Source organism: Mus pahari, chromosome 2, assembly GCF_900095145.1.
Source record: "Mus pahari chromosome 2, PAHARI_EIJ_v1.1, whole genome shotgun sequence".
In the NCBI taxonomy this organism is placed as follows: Eukaryota; Metazoa; Chordata; class Mammalia; order Rodentia; family Muridae; genus Mus; species Mus pahari.
The window spans coordinates 33,011,184-33,029,539 of NC_034591.1; the positions used below are offsets into that span (position 1 = coordinate 33,011,184).

General features: G+C 41.3%; 2 protein-coding genes and 1 pseudogene across 4 annotated transcripts in view; 1 reads left to right on the plus strand and 2 right to left on the minus strand.

The window, feature by feature from the left end:
* Positions 1-2,219: 2,219 nt before the first annotated feature.
* LOC110316733 lies at positions 2,220-5,687 on the minus strand (annotated as a pseudogene).
* A 919-nt stretch (positions 5,688-6,606) lies between these two features.
* Positions 6,607-13,563, minus strand: Ndufa4 (NDUFA4 mitochondrial complex associated). The gene is made up of 4 exons (XM_021191344.2): positions 13,415-13,563; positions 12,307-12,395; positions 11,483-11,543; positions 6,607-6,819 (listed from the first exon to the last, which is right to left on the minus strand). Exons 1-4 carry the CDS (start codon positions 13,454-13,456, stop codon positions 6,763-6,765), a joined length of 249 nt encoding a protein of 82 aa, XP_021047003.1. The 5' UTR covers positions 13,457-13,563; the 3' UTR covers positions 6,607-6,762.
* Positions 13,564-13,915: 352 nt separating this feature from the next.
* The window catches only part of Phf14 (PHD finger protein 14), a 169,153-nt gene continuing 164,712 nt past the window's right edge, over positions 13,916-18,356 (plus strand). The window contains exon 1 of one of the 3 annotated variants that reach the window (XR_003843301.1): positions 13,916-14,104. Coding sequence is in view for 1 of the 3 variants with exons in the window: in XM_021190300.2 (XP_021045959.1) it covers position 14,104 (1 nt within the window). In the remaining 2 variants the exon portion in view is untranslated. The remainder of the gene's footprint in view (positions 14,105-18,356) is intronic. The other 2 variants (XM_021190300.2, XM_029535674.1) reach the window with 2 other exon arrangements.

Here is an 18,356-nt window from a genome sequence, read left to right on the forward strand (position 1 = left end):
GTCAACCAGACAAAAGCTACACAGAGGAATACTGGAGCTAATGGATGTTATAAAACAAGTGGACCTAACAGAGACCTACAGAACATTTCACCCAAACACAAAAGAATATTGCTCAGCACCTCATGGAACTTTTTTCAACATTGACCACATAGCTGGAAATACAGAAAATCTCAAGAGATATAAGACAATCAATATAACAACCTACATCCTATATGACCATCATGGGTTAAAGTTCGAAATCAAAAACAATAGAATCGACAAAAAGCTTATAAAGTCATGAAGAATTGTCTATTGAATGTTACTGAATAAAAAATGGTTCAAGACAGAAATAAGAAAAAAATTAAAGAAATGAAAATTAGTACACAGCATATCCAAAGTTATGGGACACAATGAAAGCAGTGCTTCAGAAATGTTCATAGCACTAAGTAAATCTGGTTCATTATACATTTAAAAAGAATGGTGATATCTCATACCAGCACACCTGAAAGCTGTAGAACACAAAGTTCTCAAAAATAGTAGATGACAAGAAATAATCAAGCTCAGGTATGAAATCAATGGAATAGAAACAATACAACCCAATAAGAAATCAATGAAACAAAGAGTTCTTCGAAAAAAATGAGTGACAAACCCTTATCCATTACTAAAAGGCACAGAGAGGAGAACCAAATTAACAAAATTAGCAATGAAAAGGGAGGCACACAGTAGACAATGAGGAAATCCAGAGAATAATGAGGATATTCTATAAAAACCTATACGCCTCCAAATTGGACAAAATAAATGGTCAGTTTTCTCAATACATACAAGTTACCAAAGCTAAATCAAGATCAGAAAAGCAATTTAAACAAACATATAACCACCAGTAAGACTGAAACAGTCATTGAAGTCTCCCAACCAAAAAAGCCCAGAACCACGTGGTTTTAGTGCAGAATTCTATCAGGCTTTCGAAGAGGACTAACATCCAAACTATATAAAGAACTCAAGAAACTAGATATCAAGAAAACAAATAACCCAGTTGAAAATGGGGAACAGATCTAAACAGAGAAGTCTCAAAAGAGGAAACTCAAATGGCTAAGAAATGTTTGACGAAATGTTCAATATTCACAGCCACCAGAAAAATTCAAAACAAAACTTCTTTTGAGATTTTATCTTACATCTGTCAGAATGGCTAGCTTAGCAAAACAAGTGACAGCTCATGCTGGTGAGGATGTGGAGTACGAGGAACACTAATACATTACTGGTGGGAGTGAAAACTTGTATATCCACTATGGAATCAATGTGGCAGTTCCTTAGAAAGATTGGAATTGATCTACCTCAAGATCCAACTATACCACTTTTGAGCATATACTCAAAGGATGCTTCATCCTAACACAGAGACTCTTGCTCAACCATGTTCATTGCTCTATTCAAAATAGACAGAACTTGAAAACAAAATGTCCCTCAACAAAAGGATGGTTAAAGGAAATGTGGTACATTACATACAATGGAACATTACTGCACCATTAAGAACAAAAAACTGACATCATAAAATTTGCAGGTAAATTGATGAAGCTAGAAACGCTAATGTGTAGGTAACCCAGACCCTGAAAGACAAATACTATATGTATTCCCTTATATATGGACGTTAGCTGTCAATAATAGCCAAGCTACAATATAGACCCACAGAGCATAGGTATAGAGTAAGAAGCCAGCCGGAACAGATAGATATCTTTAGGAAAAGGAAATAAAAATAGATATAGATGGAAAGATTGGAGCTGGAATGGGAGGATCAAGTTGGGAGGGAGAGAAGGGGGACTGTGGAGAGAAAACTGAGACAGCTAAAATTAAGGGCATTTGAGGGGTAATATGGAAACCTAATACTGTACATCTAAATGAAATTGCTAAATAATGGGGGAAGACAGTCCCAAATGGCTATCTCTTGTCACCAAACAAAACTTCCAATACTGGGGTTGGGTTACATCTAATTGAGTTGCTGGCCAAGGGGGCCCCACGGGAATCACCAAACAACTCAGGCTCTTGCCCAGACTATAGGTTGCTCTCTACAAACTTACAGCAAGGCCCCATTGCTGAAGACACCTACACAACCCACTGAATGTGGACATGTTGAGCTGGTCCACATATAGAGCCTTTACCCGTATGGTTCAGTGTCAGAAAAGACATTGAATACTTCGTACACTGACTGTATGCTCTCAAAAGAGAAAAACAAACTAATCAAAAACCCTTTATCTACAATGCTGCATTGCTTGCAAGATATCTAGGGCAATGGTGCCACAAAGCTTGTGGGAGTAACCAACCAGTAATTGATTTAAGGCCCAGTCCATGAGATGGAACTGGGGACCTGGGGTAAACACAAATACTTGTCTTTTTTTTTTTTTCTTTTTTTCTTTAGGAGCCCCATTGGGCAGTGCCTGGGTCCTCTCCAGCATGGCATAGTTTTCCAGCCAGGACTCAATTCGGTTCACCAGCCACCAGCCACCCACACTGAAGTGCTGCCGAATCTCCTGTTCAAAGACCTCAGGAGGTCGTCGCACCAACTGGGTCATGGACTGCACCACACGGATCAATGCCATCTCGTTGTAGCAGCGACTGTTCTCACTGCCTTCCTGCAGGCCCCGGTCATTGTCAAAGCCAGCTTCATTGTAGTATGGTTCATTCACCAGGATCATACCTGGGATGGAGATGAGGACCTGGAGAAGACTAGACTTGCTTGTCCACCTCTCTGTCCCCTTTCCAATCCAGGTACCTAGGAGGCTGACACAAACTTTCCCATTGTCATACAGGTTGGGGTTCAGGCGGCCACTGCACTGGGAGAGTTAGCAAAAGTGGGGGTGGGGGCACTGCAGGGTAGATACTGGGCAGCTGGATGTCAAATAGGTAGAGGCCATCTTCATAGGGAGTCCGAGTGGGGCCCTTGATCAGTGCCGAGAAGAGGTCCATTCTGTCTTCAAAAGTCTTGACCATGATGCCATCGGGCAGTGAGGTGGCCAGTAGAGCCATGTCCTTCTGTATTGTGCTGAAGAACTTCTTGGCTTCCGGGGACTGGAACTCGATCTTCTTGAAAGAGTGGTTTGAGGGTGCAAACTCCAGCACAGAGAAGACCTCGCCCTTGGCGCTGGTGAAGGTGACGCCAGGCCTGCCACCACACTGCTGACACAGCACAGGTGTCTCACTGGGTCACTCGACTCTCACTGGTGACTGCACCTCAGGTTTCTCCTCCTTGCGTTCTGTGTCAGGTACTCCCTCCATCTTTTTCTCCTTGGCGATGGCCAAATTGTCCAGGGTCTTCTTGAGGTTCTCCTGGAGCTTCTTGATGTCGTCCAAAAACTTCTCTCGGGTTGGCTTCTAGGGCTCCACGGTGGGTGAGGTGGAGGAGCCTGTGAGCAGCTGCTCCACTGTCATGTTCTTGAGGCTCTCCAGGATCTTGATGGCCTCCTTTAGCTCCCGGAAACTTTTGGGAGGCCCGTCCTTGCCAGCTTTCTCCATCAGCCCTGCCACAGGGGCAGCCATGGCCACGGCGCCCTTGTGATCACCATGCCCTTGTCCTCCTCCGGGGCAGCCGGCTACTCCACAGGCAGGATGGCGGCCAGCTCCTTTATCTTGGGGTGCTCGTCGTCCACGAGCCCGTTGTCAGTCTCCCAGCTGTCGATGTCGTCCTCCCACTCATCTGAGGAGGCTCCACTGGTGCTACCTTCCATGGAGTCGTAGTCTGACTTCTCCATCTCAGTCAGACTCGATGTATAAGTGCTGTGGCAGGATGATGGTTTTCAAGTTGTCAGCCCACAACACTTCCACTTTGCTGCTGACGTCCACTCGGGCCACCTGGCCCACTGAGGATTCATCCTCCTTGGGTAGAGCCCCATCCTCTGTGTTACCAATGTGGATGACAATGTCAGTTGTGCGGAAGCGAAAGTCAGGGTGGTCAGCAATGTCATAGATGCTCACATCCTCCTCTTCTCCGATGAGCTCCACTTCATCCCCACTTGGTCGCAGCTTGAACCACTTCACCATGCAGGTACGGCCAACATGGTCCCCAGACTGCACCACACCATAGACAGCAGGGTCTGGGCAGCTCTGGACTCGCTTGTCCACCACGAAGTCCCCAGGGCAGAACTCATTGTTGTCCAGGTGGTGCACAGGGAAAAGGTCATTGGAGCAGATGTTGATTTCCACAGAGCCATCTTGCCACATCACATCAGCTGAGGTCATCGTGGTCACAACCTCCACAGCCACCCTGTCTCCAGGCTTGAAGTCACGGGTGACCTTATTCTTCTTCCTCTTGTGTTTTCACTTCAAGTTTTTGATGGACAAGGGAATACTCTTTTTACGACCAGTACCACTGCCACTCTGGGAGGAGGTAGTAGAGCTGGCGGAGGAGGTCACAGAGCTGGTATCATCTGTATCGTCAGCTGCCTCATCATCTGCGTCCTGCTCTGCCGAGTGAAGCCCATTATCTCCACCCTCCTTCAAGAGGAAGGGGGCAGTGGCTCGCATGTCTCCTCCGACCCCTCATCCTACATCTCCACGGGGCTGGCTGATCCATCTGGTTGCTCCTCCCGGCTAGCAGATGGCTTCGCTCCTGGCTCTGGCTTCCCCTTTCTTGTCTGGATCTTCCATGGAATGGTCCCTAGGACACTGGGTATCTGGGGCGTAGGACATGATTCTCACAACCTGCTTTGATATTTGTCTTTTAAAACATGTGATGATAAAACATCTAATGATATTCCGCTATTCTCATAGGTTAGTGCCTTATGCAGTCATCACCAGAGAAGTTTCCTCCTGGGAACATATAGAAACCCACAGCTAGGTATTGCCCAGTGGGAGACCTTGGAACACCCAGCCATGAATGTGAAGCATCATGTATACAGGGTCTGCATTGTCTTCCTCCACATATATCTTATGGCTTCAAGTTTACTGGTTTTTATGGGATTCTTGAGTACAAACAAGTGGGTCTCCTACTCTTGCTTCTTTTCCTTCTGTCTTGTCCAACTTCAATGTTTTTGTTTTGTCTTATATTTTGATATATTTGAGAAGATAATGAGTGGAAACCTAAAATAGAGTAAAAGTTAACATCAGAGCTGTCTTTAAAACCTTCTGGGAGAGTTTTTCCAATGGCATGACCCTGAGTATATGGAGTGACATCCCAAGTTCAGGAATGTTGATCAACATACAATGGAGCCCAGTTTGTGTGTGTGCGCACACCTGCACTTTTAGTTTTTTAGTTCTTGGATGGTGGTTAATTTGGTTTTCTTAGTTTTGTTCTGTCGGGTGGTTGTTTTCCAAGAAAAAAACTTAAAAGTTTGGTGATTAGGGAGTGGGGAGAACACCAGGAAGGACTTGAGAAAGAGGATGAATATGGTGAGAATATATTTAAATTCGAAAATTGTTTTAATAAAAGATATTTTAAAAAGGAGAAATAACTGAACTTCTCCACACTAAATTCAGTCTGAGTTCAATATCTATTTATTTGAATTTCTGATAATTTAGTCCAAACCTTACTTCCCCAGCTTTTACAATGAGATTTAATATGTATCCCAAATTTTCACTACAAATAAAATTTATATACTTATGCTAAAAATCAAAATTATCTTACTAAATTAGTCTCTGATGTCATGATTGATACACACATCTGTAAAAACTTGTTATAGGATACATGCTTACTTGCTTAGCCACCACTGAAATCTTTTATCCATAGGGGCATCTGAGCTCAGGGGCCTGAAGTATATATTGGGAAATATCAAAATATTCACTATTCTCCAACCTAAGTAGAACTCAAAGACCCAATTTTAAAGTCACTGATTACTTTCTAACCTTTGAACATCTGCCAAAGCCACACAATAGAAAGTCTTTAATATCTTTTGGCTAACAGCTAGCAGGGACAGACGGAGATCCTCTTATGCTAGTACCAGTGCAATGAATAACCCTGAAAATAAAAATGTCAAGGTAAAGAATGTGTCTCAGTCAGGGTTTCTATTCCTGCACAAACATCATGACCAAGAAGCAAGTTGGGAAGGAAAGGGTTTATTCTGCTTACATTTCCACATTGTGGTTCATCACTCAAAGAAGTCAGGACTGCTCAGGCAGCAGGAGCTGATGCAAAGGCCATGGAGGGATGTTCTTTACTGGCTTGCTCAGCCTGCTCTCTTATAGAACCCAAGACTACCAGCCCAGAGATGGCACCACCCACAAGGGAACTTCCCCTCTTGGTCACTAATTGAGAAAATGCCTTACAGCTGGATCTCATGGAGGCATTTCCCCAACTAAAGCTCCTTTCTCTGTGATAACTCCATATATGTCAAGTTGACCCAAATGCTAACTGTGTTTCAATCAAAGCCAGTAACAGGAATCCAGAGCTTTCTATTTTGTTCATCATTTAACAAAGGCATGAATATTCTTCTCAGTTGCCTTTTAATTTCCAGTTTGAAGTTACCAAGCCTGGAGATATATATATATACACATATACACACACACACACTTATTAAAGCAGCATAAGGTCTCACTTTCAAATGTATTAAGAGAAATTCAAGAGATTCTTTAAATCCTAATACTTTATTTCTTATATCCTAGCTATCAAATCCCATATGAATTTTCAGCATTAAATAGTGACACGCATCAAGTTTCAGAGGTTTATTCATCAGCGTAATAAACTCCAAAAAAAATCAACATGATTTCATGCATTCAGAGACATATTTCCTGCTTAAGTGAAAATTGTGCGGATGGCTTCTGAAAGACCTTCATTTTCAGCAGCTTTACAGTGAACTTCACAGTTTAGAAGTCTGGGCCTTCTTTCTTCAGTTTGCTGTAGTCCACATTCACTGAGTAGAACTTCAAAACAAAAAACATTTTAGATTGTCAAAAACTGACATGGCACAGAAATTTTAGAATTTGATGACTCAACTTTCTTAGTAACAATTTATAAATAAAAAAGTTTACAAACATTTTATGATGTAAGCTTAATTCACAAAAATTTACTTTATCTAAAATTGCAGTCTTTCAAGATAGTTTTGGTGAGGTAAATAGGCACCTAACCTGAAGCTTAAGTATATTCTACTAGTTAGACCAATAGAGAGAATCCACTGCAAAATGAACAATAGTGATTCCTTCAGAATCATACTTGTATCCTTTTTTAAGTTTTTAGTTCATCTAGATTATTTATATTCAGGAATCTCTAACAGAAGGTAAATATATAGACTTGTCCCCTGGGTTAAGGAACTGCTGGACTGAATAAGAATGATCCCCATACGGTCATTATTTGAATACTTAGTTACCAAGGAATAACCTCTGATAGGATTAAAGGATTAGGTGTGGCCTTGCTGGAGGAAATGAGTCACTGGAGGTGGGTTCTGAGGTTTCAAAAGCTCATGCCACACTGAGTTATTTCTCTGTTTGAAGATCAGGATGGAGCTCCATGTATATTCTCCAGCACCACACCTGCCTGCAAGGATGCCACAACATCCTTGCTAAGATGTTAATGGACCAAGCCTCTGAACCTGTAAGCAAGCTCCCAATTACATGTTCTCTTTCATATGATCTGCCTTTGTCATGGTGTCTCCTGACAACAATGTAAGAGTGACAAAGAAGTCTGTATTAAGAGAGAACTTAAGAGTTGTTGTCAAAGTTCAAAGGCACAGGAGTAGCTTAGCCTATTTGAGGGCCTACATTCATCCTTTTCCATTGTAAAAACATATACAAACAAGTGGTTCACAAAGATCTGTTTTCAAGCAGATTTCTTCAAACCCCTTTTACTTCAAACACACACTGCTCACACAGCCTAAGGTGGCCTCAGTGGTATGTCTGAGGATGATCTTAAGAATTGAGGTTTTCCGTTTCTTCCTCCCAAGCACTAGACTAAAAGCCACTACACTCAGTTTTAAAGGTGCTAAGGACTGAACACAGGGTTCTGTATGTGCTAAGTTAGTACTTTACCAGCAGAACCTCTTCCCCTTACTTGAGTTTTAAAAAACAAAAACCTCGAAATTTTCAAGTATATTACCATCTCATCCTTAGGTATATACACAAAGACCTAGGGTTTTGTGGGGCAGAAAATCTTAAGTAAACTATCAGTATTCTTTGCTCTGTCTTAAAAATCAGTTTACCAAGACAACAGAATACTAGTCCCTAATATATTCACATATTAGGATATTTACAAGTAGATATGCAGGTATAATATATTATAAAGAAAATAAACATCTAGTCGATGTCAACAATGAATAGCTGTTCTGTTTATCTTAATAACCTCAATCCTTTACATTCCCACTGCTTTATAAAAATCTAACAGAATATCAAATTATAACATACTTAAAACTGACTAAACTAAAAGGCTGGAGCTAGTTTAATGGCTGAAAGCATGTACCACCCATCTAAAGGCCCACAGAGTTCAGTTCCCAGCACCCATTTGGGGTGGCTCACAACCACCTCTGTAACCTCAATGGACTCTGACACCCATAGTTTTAGTAGGTACCTACAATTAGGTTCAGTTAACACATAATATATGTATTCAAATAATAAAAATAAATCTTTAAAAACAAAGCTACAGGGTTGGAAAGATGGCTCAGTGGTTAAGAGCACTGACTGCTCTGCTAGAGGTCCTAAGTTCAATTCCCAGGAACCACATGATGGCTCACAACCATCAGTAGTGGAGTCTGATGCCCCTTTCCAGTGTGTATGAAGACAGCGACAGTATATTCAAATACATTAGATAAATCTTTAAAAAAATATTAAACCAAACCAACCAACCAACCAACCAAATAACCAAAGCTACAGCTAGGTGTGGTGATGCTAGTAGTGTACACCTTTAAACCCAGCATTCCTGAGGCATAGGTAGGTGGATCTCTGTGAATTCAAGTTCAGCCTAACTATATATTAAGTTCCAAGACAGCCATGGTTACTTCCTGAAACCAACTGTTTTGCCAGACATGATACACGCCTTTAATTCCAGCACTGTGGAGGCAAAGAGGCAGGTAGGTATCTGTGAAATCAAGGCCTGCCTGGTCAACACACTGAGTTCCAGGGGACAGCCAGAAATATGTAGAGGGGCCTTGTCTCAACAGTTGTTTTTTTTTTGTTTGTTTTGTTTTGTTTTCTCTCTCAAAGCTAACAGGCTTTTGATGTATGGCTTTGTACTTAAACTTCTCTATGCAAGTAACTTTTAAGTCTCCTTTATGTTTTCACATCCATGTCTCTGCTATTTGCTGGCTTTCTTAACAGTGGTTACTCAAATGCATCCTAGGTTGCTGTATCTGATGGGGCTTTTGAGCATTTCTTTCACTGATGTATTTCCAGCCCCCCTAATCCTTAAATCCCATCTTTGTCTAATCTCTTATTGTTACGTTCACTTTTCCTTTGGGGAACCAATAACCTCCTTTTATGAACTGAATACTCATGTCCTCTTGAAATGTCTGTTCACATTCTAGCCCCCGATGGGATAAACTGAATATCTGAAAGGTAATTAGGTCATAAGAGCAGAGCCATCAGAACCGGACAATTTTCTTTATAAAAGGAAAACAAGACAGAGCATCTACCTCTTTTCCTCCTATAGATCCCACACGCCCTACCTCCACAACTATGACAAACTTCTGTTGCCTAAACTTCCCTATCTATGAGACTTACCATCACCACCTCAAATACTACTGTCTTACCACCACAGACCTTTCCTTTTTATTCACGTTGCTGTTTCTAAGTTAACTACTCCACATTCACTTCATTCCAATCTTAAGTCTGATGAGAAGCCCTTATATGTCACTTTTGTTCTCAAGAGAAATGGAAAGAATAATGAATCAAAAGCCAAAATAGTTAAACAGTGGTCAACATCATCCTCCCATCTCATCTCACATCTGTCACAGAAAGGCATACATCGAAATCTAATTTCTGTGGGCAGGATAAAGAAAACTCCCTTTAATTCTTTTAGGTGAAGCCACGAGTCTTTAGACCCAGCACTGGGGGTTGAGAGGCAGGCAGATCTCTGAGTACAAGGCCAGAGTGAGTTCTTAGACATCCAAGAATACATAAACTCCATCCTCAAAAATTTCTCTTAGGTGACAGAAAAATTAACGATACCTAGTTTACCTCATTGCTTGGGTATAGAAGCAAAAATAGACATCATCCGTTCGAGGCTTTCAAATACCTAGATTTAGTTCTCTTCATCTCTACTTCAATATGGCAACTTTCTTCACTTCTACCTTTTATTAGCTACAGGTACACAGTGCTGCTCAAGCTATGCCACACACAATTGGGTCTGAGACAGAATTTCTCTGTGTGGACTTGGCTGGCCTAGAAGTCAGAGATCTGCCTGCCTCTGCCTCCTGAGTGCTGGCATTAAAGCTGTGTGCTGCCATCTCCAGCCAGCTCTAACAATAGGGTCTTAAAACAGCAGCAACATTGCACCTCCAGGTCACATGGCCTCACATCAGCCTGTGTCATCATTTTCCAAGGCAGTGGTAACTGGCATAACTATTGGAATCATCTGGTACATTTTCTGAAAAATATTTATACAATACTCCAATATATTCTTTGGTTAAACATCCAAATTCTAGTTCTTTTTTCTCCTTTTAAAATGTTATATGCAGATACATTCCCTCGCCCGAATAACTGGTACTTTAAATTCCTAAGACAAAATTACAAGTGAGACTATCTGTTTACTGTTTCTCAAGCACATTGTTAAAAACACATATCAGACAGCCTGTTTCAGTGTGGCTAGTAAATTTCCAGTTGTATCTTTAGAGGACAGCAACTTAAGTACTTAAAAGCCAAATTATCGTTGGGACAAGCAAAAAGCTTTAAGCAAATAAAGAGTAAATCATAAAAGCTGCTATAAATAGTGCTTAGGAACACCTATGTCTACCACAGACACTTTCCCCAGGTGTTAGTCAAAGAAGGCTCTGTGTGTCTTCCTGAGTGCTAAGGTAAACAACTACTGGTTGCTTAGAAACAGCTGGAAGTAACAGAAAACATATGGAATACTTTAAATAGATAATCTGTATGACATGAAATTATACCCAAATACAGCAATATTTTGGTAATGTGAGGGTCTGCATGTAAAAGCACTACAAATAAGAAAGGTTTCATTTGTGAAATCAATATTCTGGGTGAATGAACACATTCTTTAAAAAAAAAAACCAAAAAACAAAAAAAACAAAAAACCCAGCTACACAGAGCACTCCTCTGGGAAGATGTTAAAGGTTACCTATGAGGCTCATGTCAAAATTTAATTCCAACTTTCATTTCTTCCTACAGATCCTCACTGAAAACACTTGAATCTTACCAAGATGAAAGAGTCAAGCAAAGCACCCAAGGGACCAGAGTTGCCCGCACTTCAACAGCAGCAGCACCCGAAGCTCAGGAAACACTAACCCTCAGTCCCAGCTAACTCAAGGGGCAGGGGCAAAGGTCATTATCATGAAAACAGAATTTCCCATTTCAAGAGAACTACTACACAACCACATCTGCTACAATACGCTTTCCTGCAATTTTTAACCATTTTGTACCTTACCTTATATTGTTCATTGGGACCCAGTTTGTTCCATGGCTCTGGGTTGTTCTTCCTGTCCCAGCTAAAAATAGATAAAATATTATAATTTTTACAGTAATAAAACACTACTTATAATAGTGTTTTTAAAATACTTCCTTAGAAGTTAGTACTTTGAATAGATCAATCTCACTTTTTATTAGGCATTACTTTCATTACAGAGTTAAATAGAAGTAGAGTTTATAGGTAAACATGCATGCAACTTGTAAAATCACAGAACAATGTTCTTTGGGATATCTGTCTACATCCCTGTCTTTATAATGGGAATGTTTGTATTTGGCTTTTATCATTTTCCAACTAAAAAAAGATCAGTTTATAGAGGAAAAAGTAAGTCACATTCACATACAACAGGAATCGTGGTTACATATTTCAAAAAAAGCAACTGTTGTCAAGCATGATGGTGCATATCTTTAATTCCAGCACTAGAGAGGCCAACCTGATTTACACAGTGAGTTCCAGGACAGCCAGATGTATATTGTGAGGCTGCCTCAAAACAACAGCCATAACATAAATAAGCAAACAAACAAACAAACAAAAAACCTCAAGTGTTATCCAACCTTCAAAATGTAAGAGTTGGTATTAGCAATTCTACTTGACAATAGGAAACTAAAACTTGGGGAGGCGAGATAGCTCACGAAGTCAGCAAAGTAAATTGTCAGCAGTAGAAGCAGCCCTGGACTGATTGCAAGGCTACAGACTGTAGTTGTTTCTACTCTGTTACTTCTCCTGTGACTGTGGTCGCCAGCCCAGATTCTTAGCCATCCAAGTATTAAAGCTTTTACACTCACCTGACATCTGGATTGAACAGTGCCAAGCGCATCACATACAGTGCTGCTCCAGTACCCCCTGCTCCAATAAATACGAAGAGAGGAATCAACTAGAAACAAATGGACAAAAAAGAGTAGCCATCATCACATTCCTTGATCTTGTCCAAATAAGGGCACACTGGTTTCTTTCTATATATGTTAGCCTCTAAATCTTCGGTTGAACTTAGATTGAAGCAGTGTTTCTTTCGATTGTATTCTAAAGGCATGGTCTCTGTAAAAAGACATCAGGATGGTGTTGGCTTAAGAGTCCAACTTCCTTACATGGATTAAATTATATGGACAAATAATCCTATTAAGTACATTCCTATTAACAACATTCCCATTAAATTTCATTGCTTCTCTGGAAGTAATGGGAAATACTTCCCTGGAAGGCTGGGAGGGGAAATCCCTTTGGAAACTACTGAAAAGTGACCCTTAAAAGTTCTGTGACCTCGACGAAGTAAAGAGCACAACTTGCTGACAGAAATGTCTATGAAAAGCACTTGTTTTAGGAATGAACTCTGAAAACGAATTGCTGTTGATTTTGCTGAGTATTTAACAAACCAGGCTTAAGGCAAAGATTAAGGCCCGTCAATGGGAGTTTTAGGCACACAGCATCCTACTATATAGAGCTATACTGAACGAAAGTGACATGTCAAGACAACTTCCATCAATTTTGCAAATGTCAAGTTTTCCAAGCAAAGTGGGGATTACAGGATGATGATCCCTTGCACTGAAGGTTTGGTGGTGCAATGCAGTGAATCTAAAAGCGTCCAAGAGCTGCATAAGACACTTGGCTTCTCTTGGATTCTAATCAATGTACCACTCACCCGTCTTGGGACCAAGTAATCTGAGAGATCGTGGCCACGGTGTTCCAACACTCAGAATGTTTACCTTCCTCCCTAATGCCTGCCACCTTCTGCTTCAGGCAACCTCACCACCACCCCCAGCAGAGGCAGGCTTCAAGCAATCAGCTCAGCCCAACGACAGAATGTAACCCCAAGGAACAGAGAAAAGACAACGTCCCCAGGGGACACGGGCAGGAGCAACCACAGCCAAGAGGCCACCCTGGCAAAGACCGTGAACTTACGCTGGGATGCTTCTTGGCTTGCCCGAGGATCTGGCGGAGCATGTTTGCGGCACAGGCCTACCCTACACGCAGAGAGAAGGCTAGGAAACACGCTAAGCCGCTTCTACAACCTGGCTGAGCGGACGTCCAAAGTCACCCAGGACCTCCTACCTGAAGGACCCCTGGCGCTGAGGGCAGCCTGCAGCAGGAAAGCCCGGATGCGGCTGTCCTCTACGGTGCCTGACTAGGTAGTCAGCCCTCGCGCGATCGCCCTAACTGGTCCGACCACTTCTTCCTGTGGTCGAGCTCAGCATCCATCAAGTCTCCACCATGCATCTTTTTGATAGGTTTATTTTTCGCAGAGTAAGCAGAGCGTCTCGACTGGTGAGGCAGGCACTTTTAGGGACCGCATGCGTGTAGCTCAGGGTCATCCGGCGGTCCGCTGGCAGTGCGCTCGGCGGCGGGCGCGGCTTCCTTAGCGGCGCCTCCCGGCCAGGGCCGCGCGCCGACGCGCTTGGGGGCGCGCGTGTGGGGCGCGCGCCGCGCCGCCCCGAGGGCCCCGGAGGGAGCTGCCAGGCGCCTCTGCAGGCTCAGCGCCCGGATCCCGCAGGACAGGTCGAGTCTCCAGCCGCCGGGGTCAACGGCTGCGGTTTAAGACTGCAGCTGCTTCCTGACTTTCACTGGCGCTTAGGGACAGAAGTTGAAACACTAGTAAGTGACTTAAAGCTGGCCATAGTTTCTGCAATGTGATTTCTAAATTCTTAGGTCATGGCACTATTGAAGAGTCGTCGCCCCCCAAAGTTTTGCAGAATGCCACCATCTCTTTTTGGTCCAGTATTGAATCCTTAAACGTATCTTCATTGGTCATGTTCCTGAACTTAACCTTTTCTACCACCCTAAGTCAATGTACATTTATCTCCTTGCAAATTTACGTTTACCCAAAATTCCTTCCTTGGGACAGGTTTAATGGGCACTTTCGAATCACAGTCACCAATTTGGACTCCCTAGATAGCTTAAAACGTTTCAAATAATAAAACCAAAAAGAGGAGAGGTTTTCGCCGAAACTGCTAAACTGAAGAGGTAGCATTAGCCCAGTGCAGGCTTCAGGTGGAGGTGTATAGGAAGACAATTCACATGAAGGCACGAAGCCTACAGTCTGCCATGGAAGGAACTTAAAAGGGAAGGCGAAATAGGAGCCACATCTGAGCCAGGGACCACTTACACAAAGACTTCATGTTCGGGACTTTAGGAAGTCCACCAATAAGATTATATGGTTGAAAAGAATTCCTTTTGCTATGAAGAATGGAGTAGAGAAAAGGACTATTGTAGCTGTCCATGTGAGAGAATTTTAAGTTGTCCCAAGGGAGGGAATGTAATGATTGGGAAAAAAAAAATCAGCAAAAATTTCAGAGAAAATTTTGTGGTATCAACCTGACCTGATAGTTGGATAGCTATGGGTGAATGAGCGAAAAAGAATAGTATCGGAACTTTAGTGGTGAGCAGTCGTGAAAATATCCATGCCAATTACTGAAATAATGGATGAGTGTCTATGCAACACCCACGGTATATCTCGAGAGCAGAATACATATCTAGAGTAGAAAATAAATGGAGCCCTTTTGTTAATTAGGAAATGAGCTGTATGGCTGGCTAAAGTAACTTAGGAGATAGAGTGAGAAAAGACTCAGGATCAAATTGAGGAATTCAAGTATGTTTGTTTGGATACAACAAGGAGGGGACCATGGATGATAAACTGAAGGTTATGCATATAAAGGCTGGCATGGTTTGTTCTCTCTCTCTCTCTCTCTCTCTCTCTCTCTCTCTCTCTCTCTCTCTGAAAACTTTTTGCCAAGTACCTACTCTGTACCATATCTTGTTGCTTTTGGTTTGGCTGGTCTCTGACTCAAGATCCTCCTGCCTCAGCCTTCCAAGAGTTGGCATTGCAGACATACACCTCCATGAACAACATTCAGCTTCTAGGGATTTAGTATTGAAGGAGAAAAAAAAAATACTGTGATCTAACAGATGTACCATGTTGACTAAGAAGAACAGGTAATAAACAGATAACTTTAGATAATCATAGTTGTGCCAATAAAATAAATAACAGTGAAAAATGACATGGGAGAGGTGGAGGAAAGAAGATTGCTTTAGCTAGAGGGGCAAGGAAAGATGCCTCTGGGGATATCATCTGAGTTGAAAACTAAACTAAAAGAAGAAATTACCAAGGTATTATAACAAACAGCAAGAGGCATGAGTGACTGGTCCAGACATAGCAATGGAGGAGAGAAAAAGGAGCTCACTGAGAGAGTAACAATCTTGGTAATCCTTTATATATTATCGTAATGAGTATGGTTATATTGAAAATCAGTACAGAAAGTACTCACATGGAAACAAGAGAAGTAATGGTAGTGAGTATAGTGAGGCTGCTAGCAACAGAATTTCACGACAGGACGACCTTTTGCTGAACATTTCATTTGGAATGATAAATATTGGTGATAAAAAGTAAGTAGATATACAGAAATGCCACGATTCAAAAGAAAGTCTAGACATTTACTGTTTTGTTGACTTTTTAAAAAAATATTAATAGCCTAGTTCCTAAACATAATAATATGACAACCAGGTGAAGCCTTTTGAAATATCAATAAAGCAGAATTACACAATATAAATTTGACTAAACTGTAACCAACTAACAGGTCAAATTGTCAAAGCTTAAATTTTGCATATTAAACTTAGGGGAAAGAATATTCCAGGGCTGGAGACAGTAGTGTCGACAGTTTAGAAAAGCCAATGTAGAGGGGCGATTGCAAACTTCAGTGTGACTCTCAGCAGTAGGGACTTTGTGTGTGGTAGATTATGTCATTTACAAGTTCCTTTTGCTTACCCTTAGAAAGAGAGGGCATCTCACTGCCTCAGTAACATCAGCTTTGACCATGTGACTTTCTTTAGTAAGAAATGGAATGTGAGAATGTGAGGTTTTTTTTTTGTTTTTTTTTTTGTTTTTTTGTTTTTTTTTTTTTTTTTTTGTTTTTCGAGACAGGGTTTCTTTGTATTACCCTGGCTGTCCTGGAACTCACTTTGTAGACCAGGCTGGCCTCGAACTCAGAAATCCGCCTGCCTCTGCCTCCCGAGTGCTGGAATTAAAGACGTGTACCACCACGCCCGGAGTGAGAATTTTGTCAGACAAAATTGTTGGTTCCCATGTGTGCTACTCTTTCTCTCCTCTTTTCCCGTCATGACAAGATCAAGTTAGCTCCCAACAGTGGCTACTTTACCAGCTTGGCTGTGGAATTGAATGCTATTTGGAAAGAGCTGCTGTGTATCTATGATAGGTATGTATAGAGAGTAGGAAAGAAAGCTTTATTGTTTAGAACCATAGTAATTGTGATTAGCAGTGTAGTCTGTCTCAAAAAGAATTACAGGTTTGACCAATGATGCAGAGTTCAAATAGAAAAGAAGCAGACTACATATTGCTAAACTTGGAACACTTAGCTTTGGGTTTTAAAAACTGTGACTGTTTGAGATATGAATTGACATTACATTTCTCCAGTCCTCTAGAGGAAAGAATCAGGCAGGAAGATATGCTTGTGTTGATGAACTCCTTACATGGGTTCAAGCCAAGAACCAAGGGAAGCACTGACAAAATCAGGGTCTAGTTAAAGCCTATTCCCTAGGTAACTCTGTGGCAACGTATCCCCAACGGCATGTCAGTGTCTGTATACAGTCCTCATTCTCTTCACTATGCGTTTTCCAATATCAAGTCTCTGTTCTACTGTAGGAATTTATGTGTGTCTGTTTTAGGGCACTTAAAGTTGTTGTTAATTCATAGACCTTCAGATCAATCAAAAACAATTCTAGAAAAACAAACCACCTAGAAATCACAGTATTGGACTGGGACTGTAACTCAGTTCTGCATCACTTGTTCAATGTGTGTGAGGATTTTAGTTCCGTCCGTAGCACTGAAAAGAAATTTTAAAGATGATAAAAGGAGGGGAAAAACAAGAAAGAAAAACTAAGTCAGGAACGACAGGAAGAGAAAAGATAATAAGAGAAGAAGTGTCTACAGCATCATTTGTAAATCTTAGACTGAGTTAGGAATACTGACAGACGGAGTTTTAGATTCTCCCAGGGCTGAAGGCACTTTGAGCACAGACAGTGGAGACTTGAGTGTCTTGAATGGAGAGTCTGAAATGGTTGTAATTATAAAAAAAATAACAAATTATTTTATATCGGCCTTTCGTTCACATATTTAATGCTTTTTCTTATAAAATTTACATTTAATCCTCTGACTAGTGTCAAGCTCAGACAGGTAACTTGATTTGGTCAATGAAGCATACAACATTAAAAATAAAAAGAGTATACCAAGAAGGCTGGAGATGTCACCGTAAAAGATGCTTACCTTTCAAGTATGAGTACCTGAGATCTCATTCCTAGAACTCAGGTAAAGCCACATGCATCTCTCATCCTACAGAAAACAGACAGACTCTAGAAGCTCGCAAGACAAAAGCTCACAAGGCTTGAGTATGAAGTAGCCAACAGTAAGGAATCCTGTCTCAAACAAGGTAGAAGACAAGGATCAATCCTTGATGATCTTCAACATCCACATGACTGCCATTATTCATATCTTCAAAATAGACACACACACTCAGAAATTTAAAAAGAACAAATAATATAGGAATTATTAAAACTGTGACAAAGTATCATATCATATAGACTTATTGGGGGGAAAGGACCCTTATAGACTATACATATAAAAATGTTCTTAACAACACAGGAAAGCTTATACTGTAAGTTCATAGTGTATGGAAGAAGATAAGTCTGGCATAGTGGGACTTGGGATTCCTAGGAAGGAGACATGGGCAATGAAGGTGAAAACGTTAGCTCAGATTTGGGGGAGTTTGAGATTTGGAGTTTTATCCATTAGGTAGTGAAGATTCAAAAGTTATTTCTTTTTTTTTTTTTTATTATT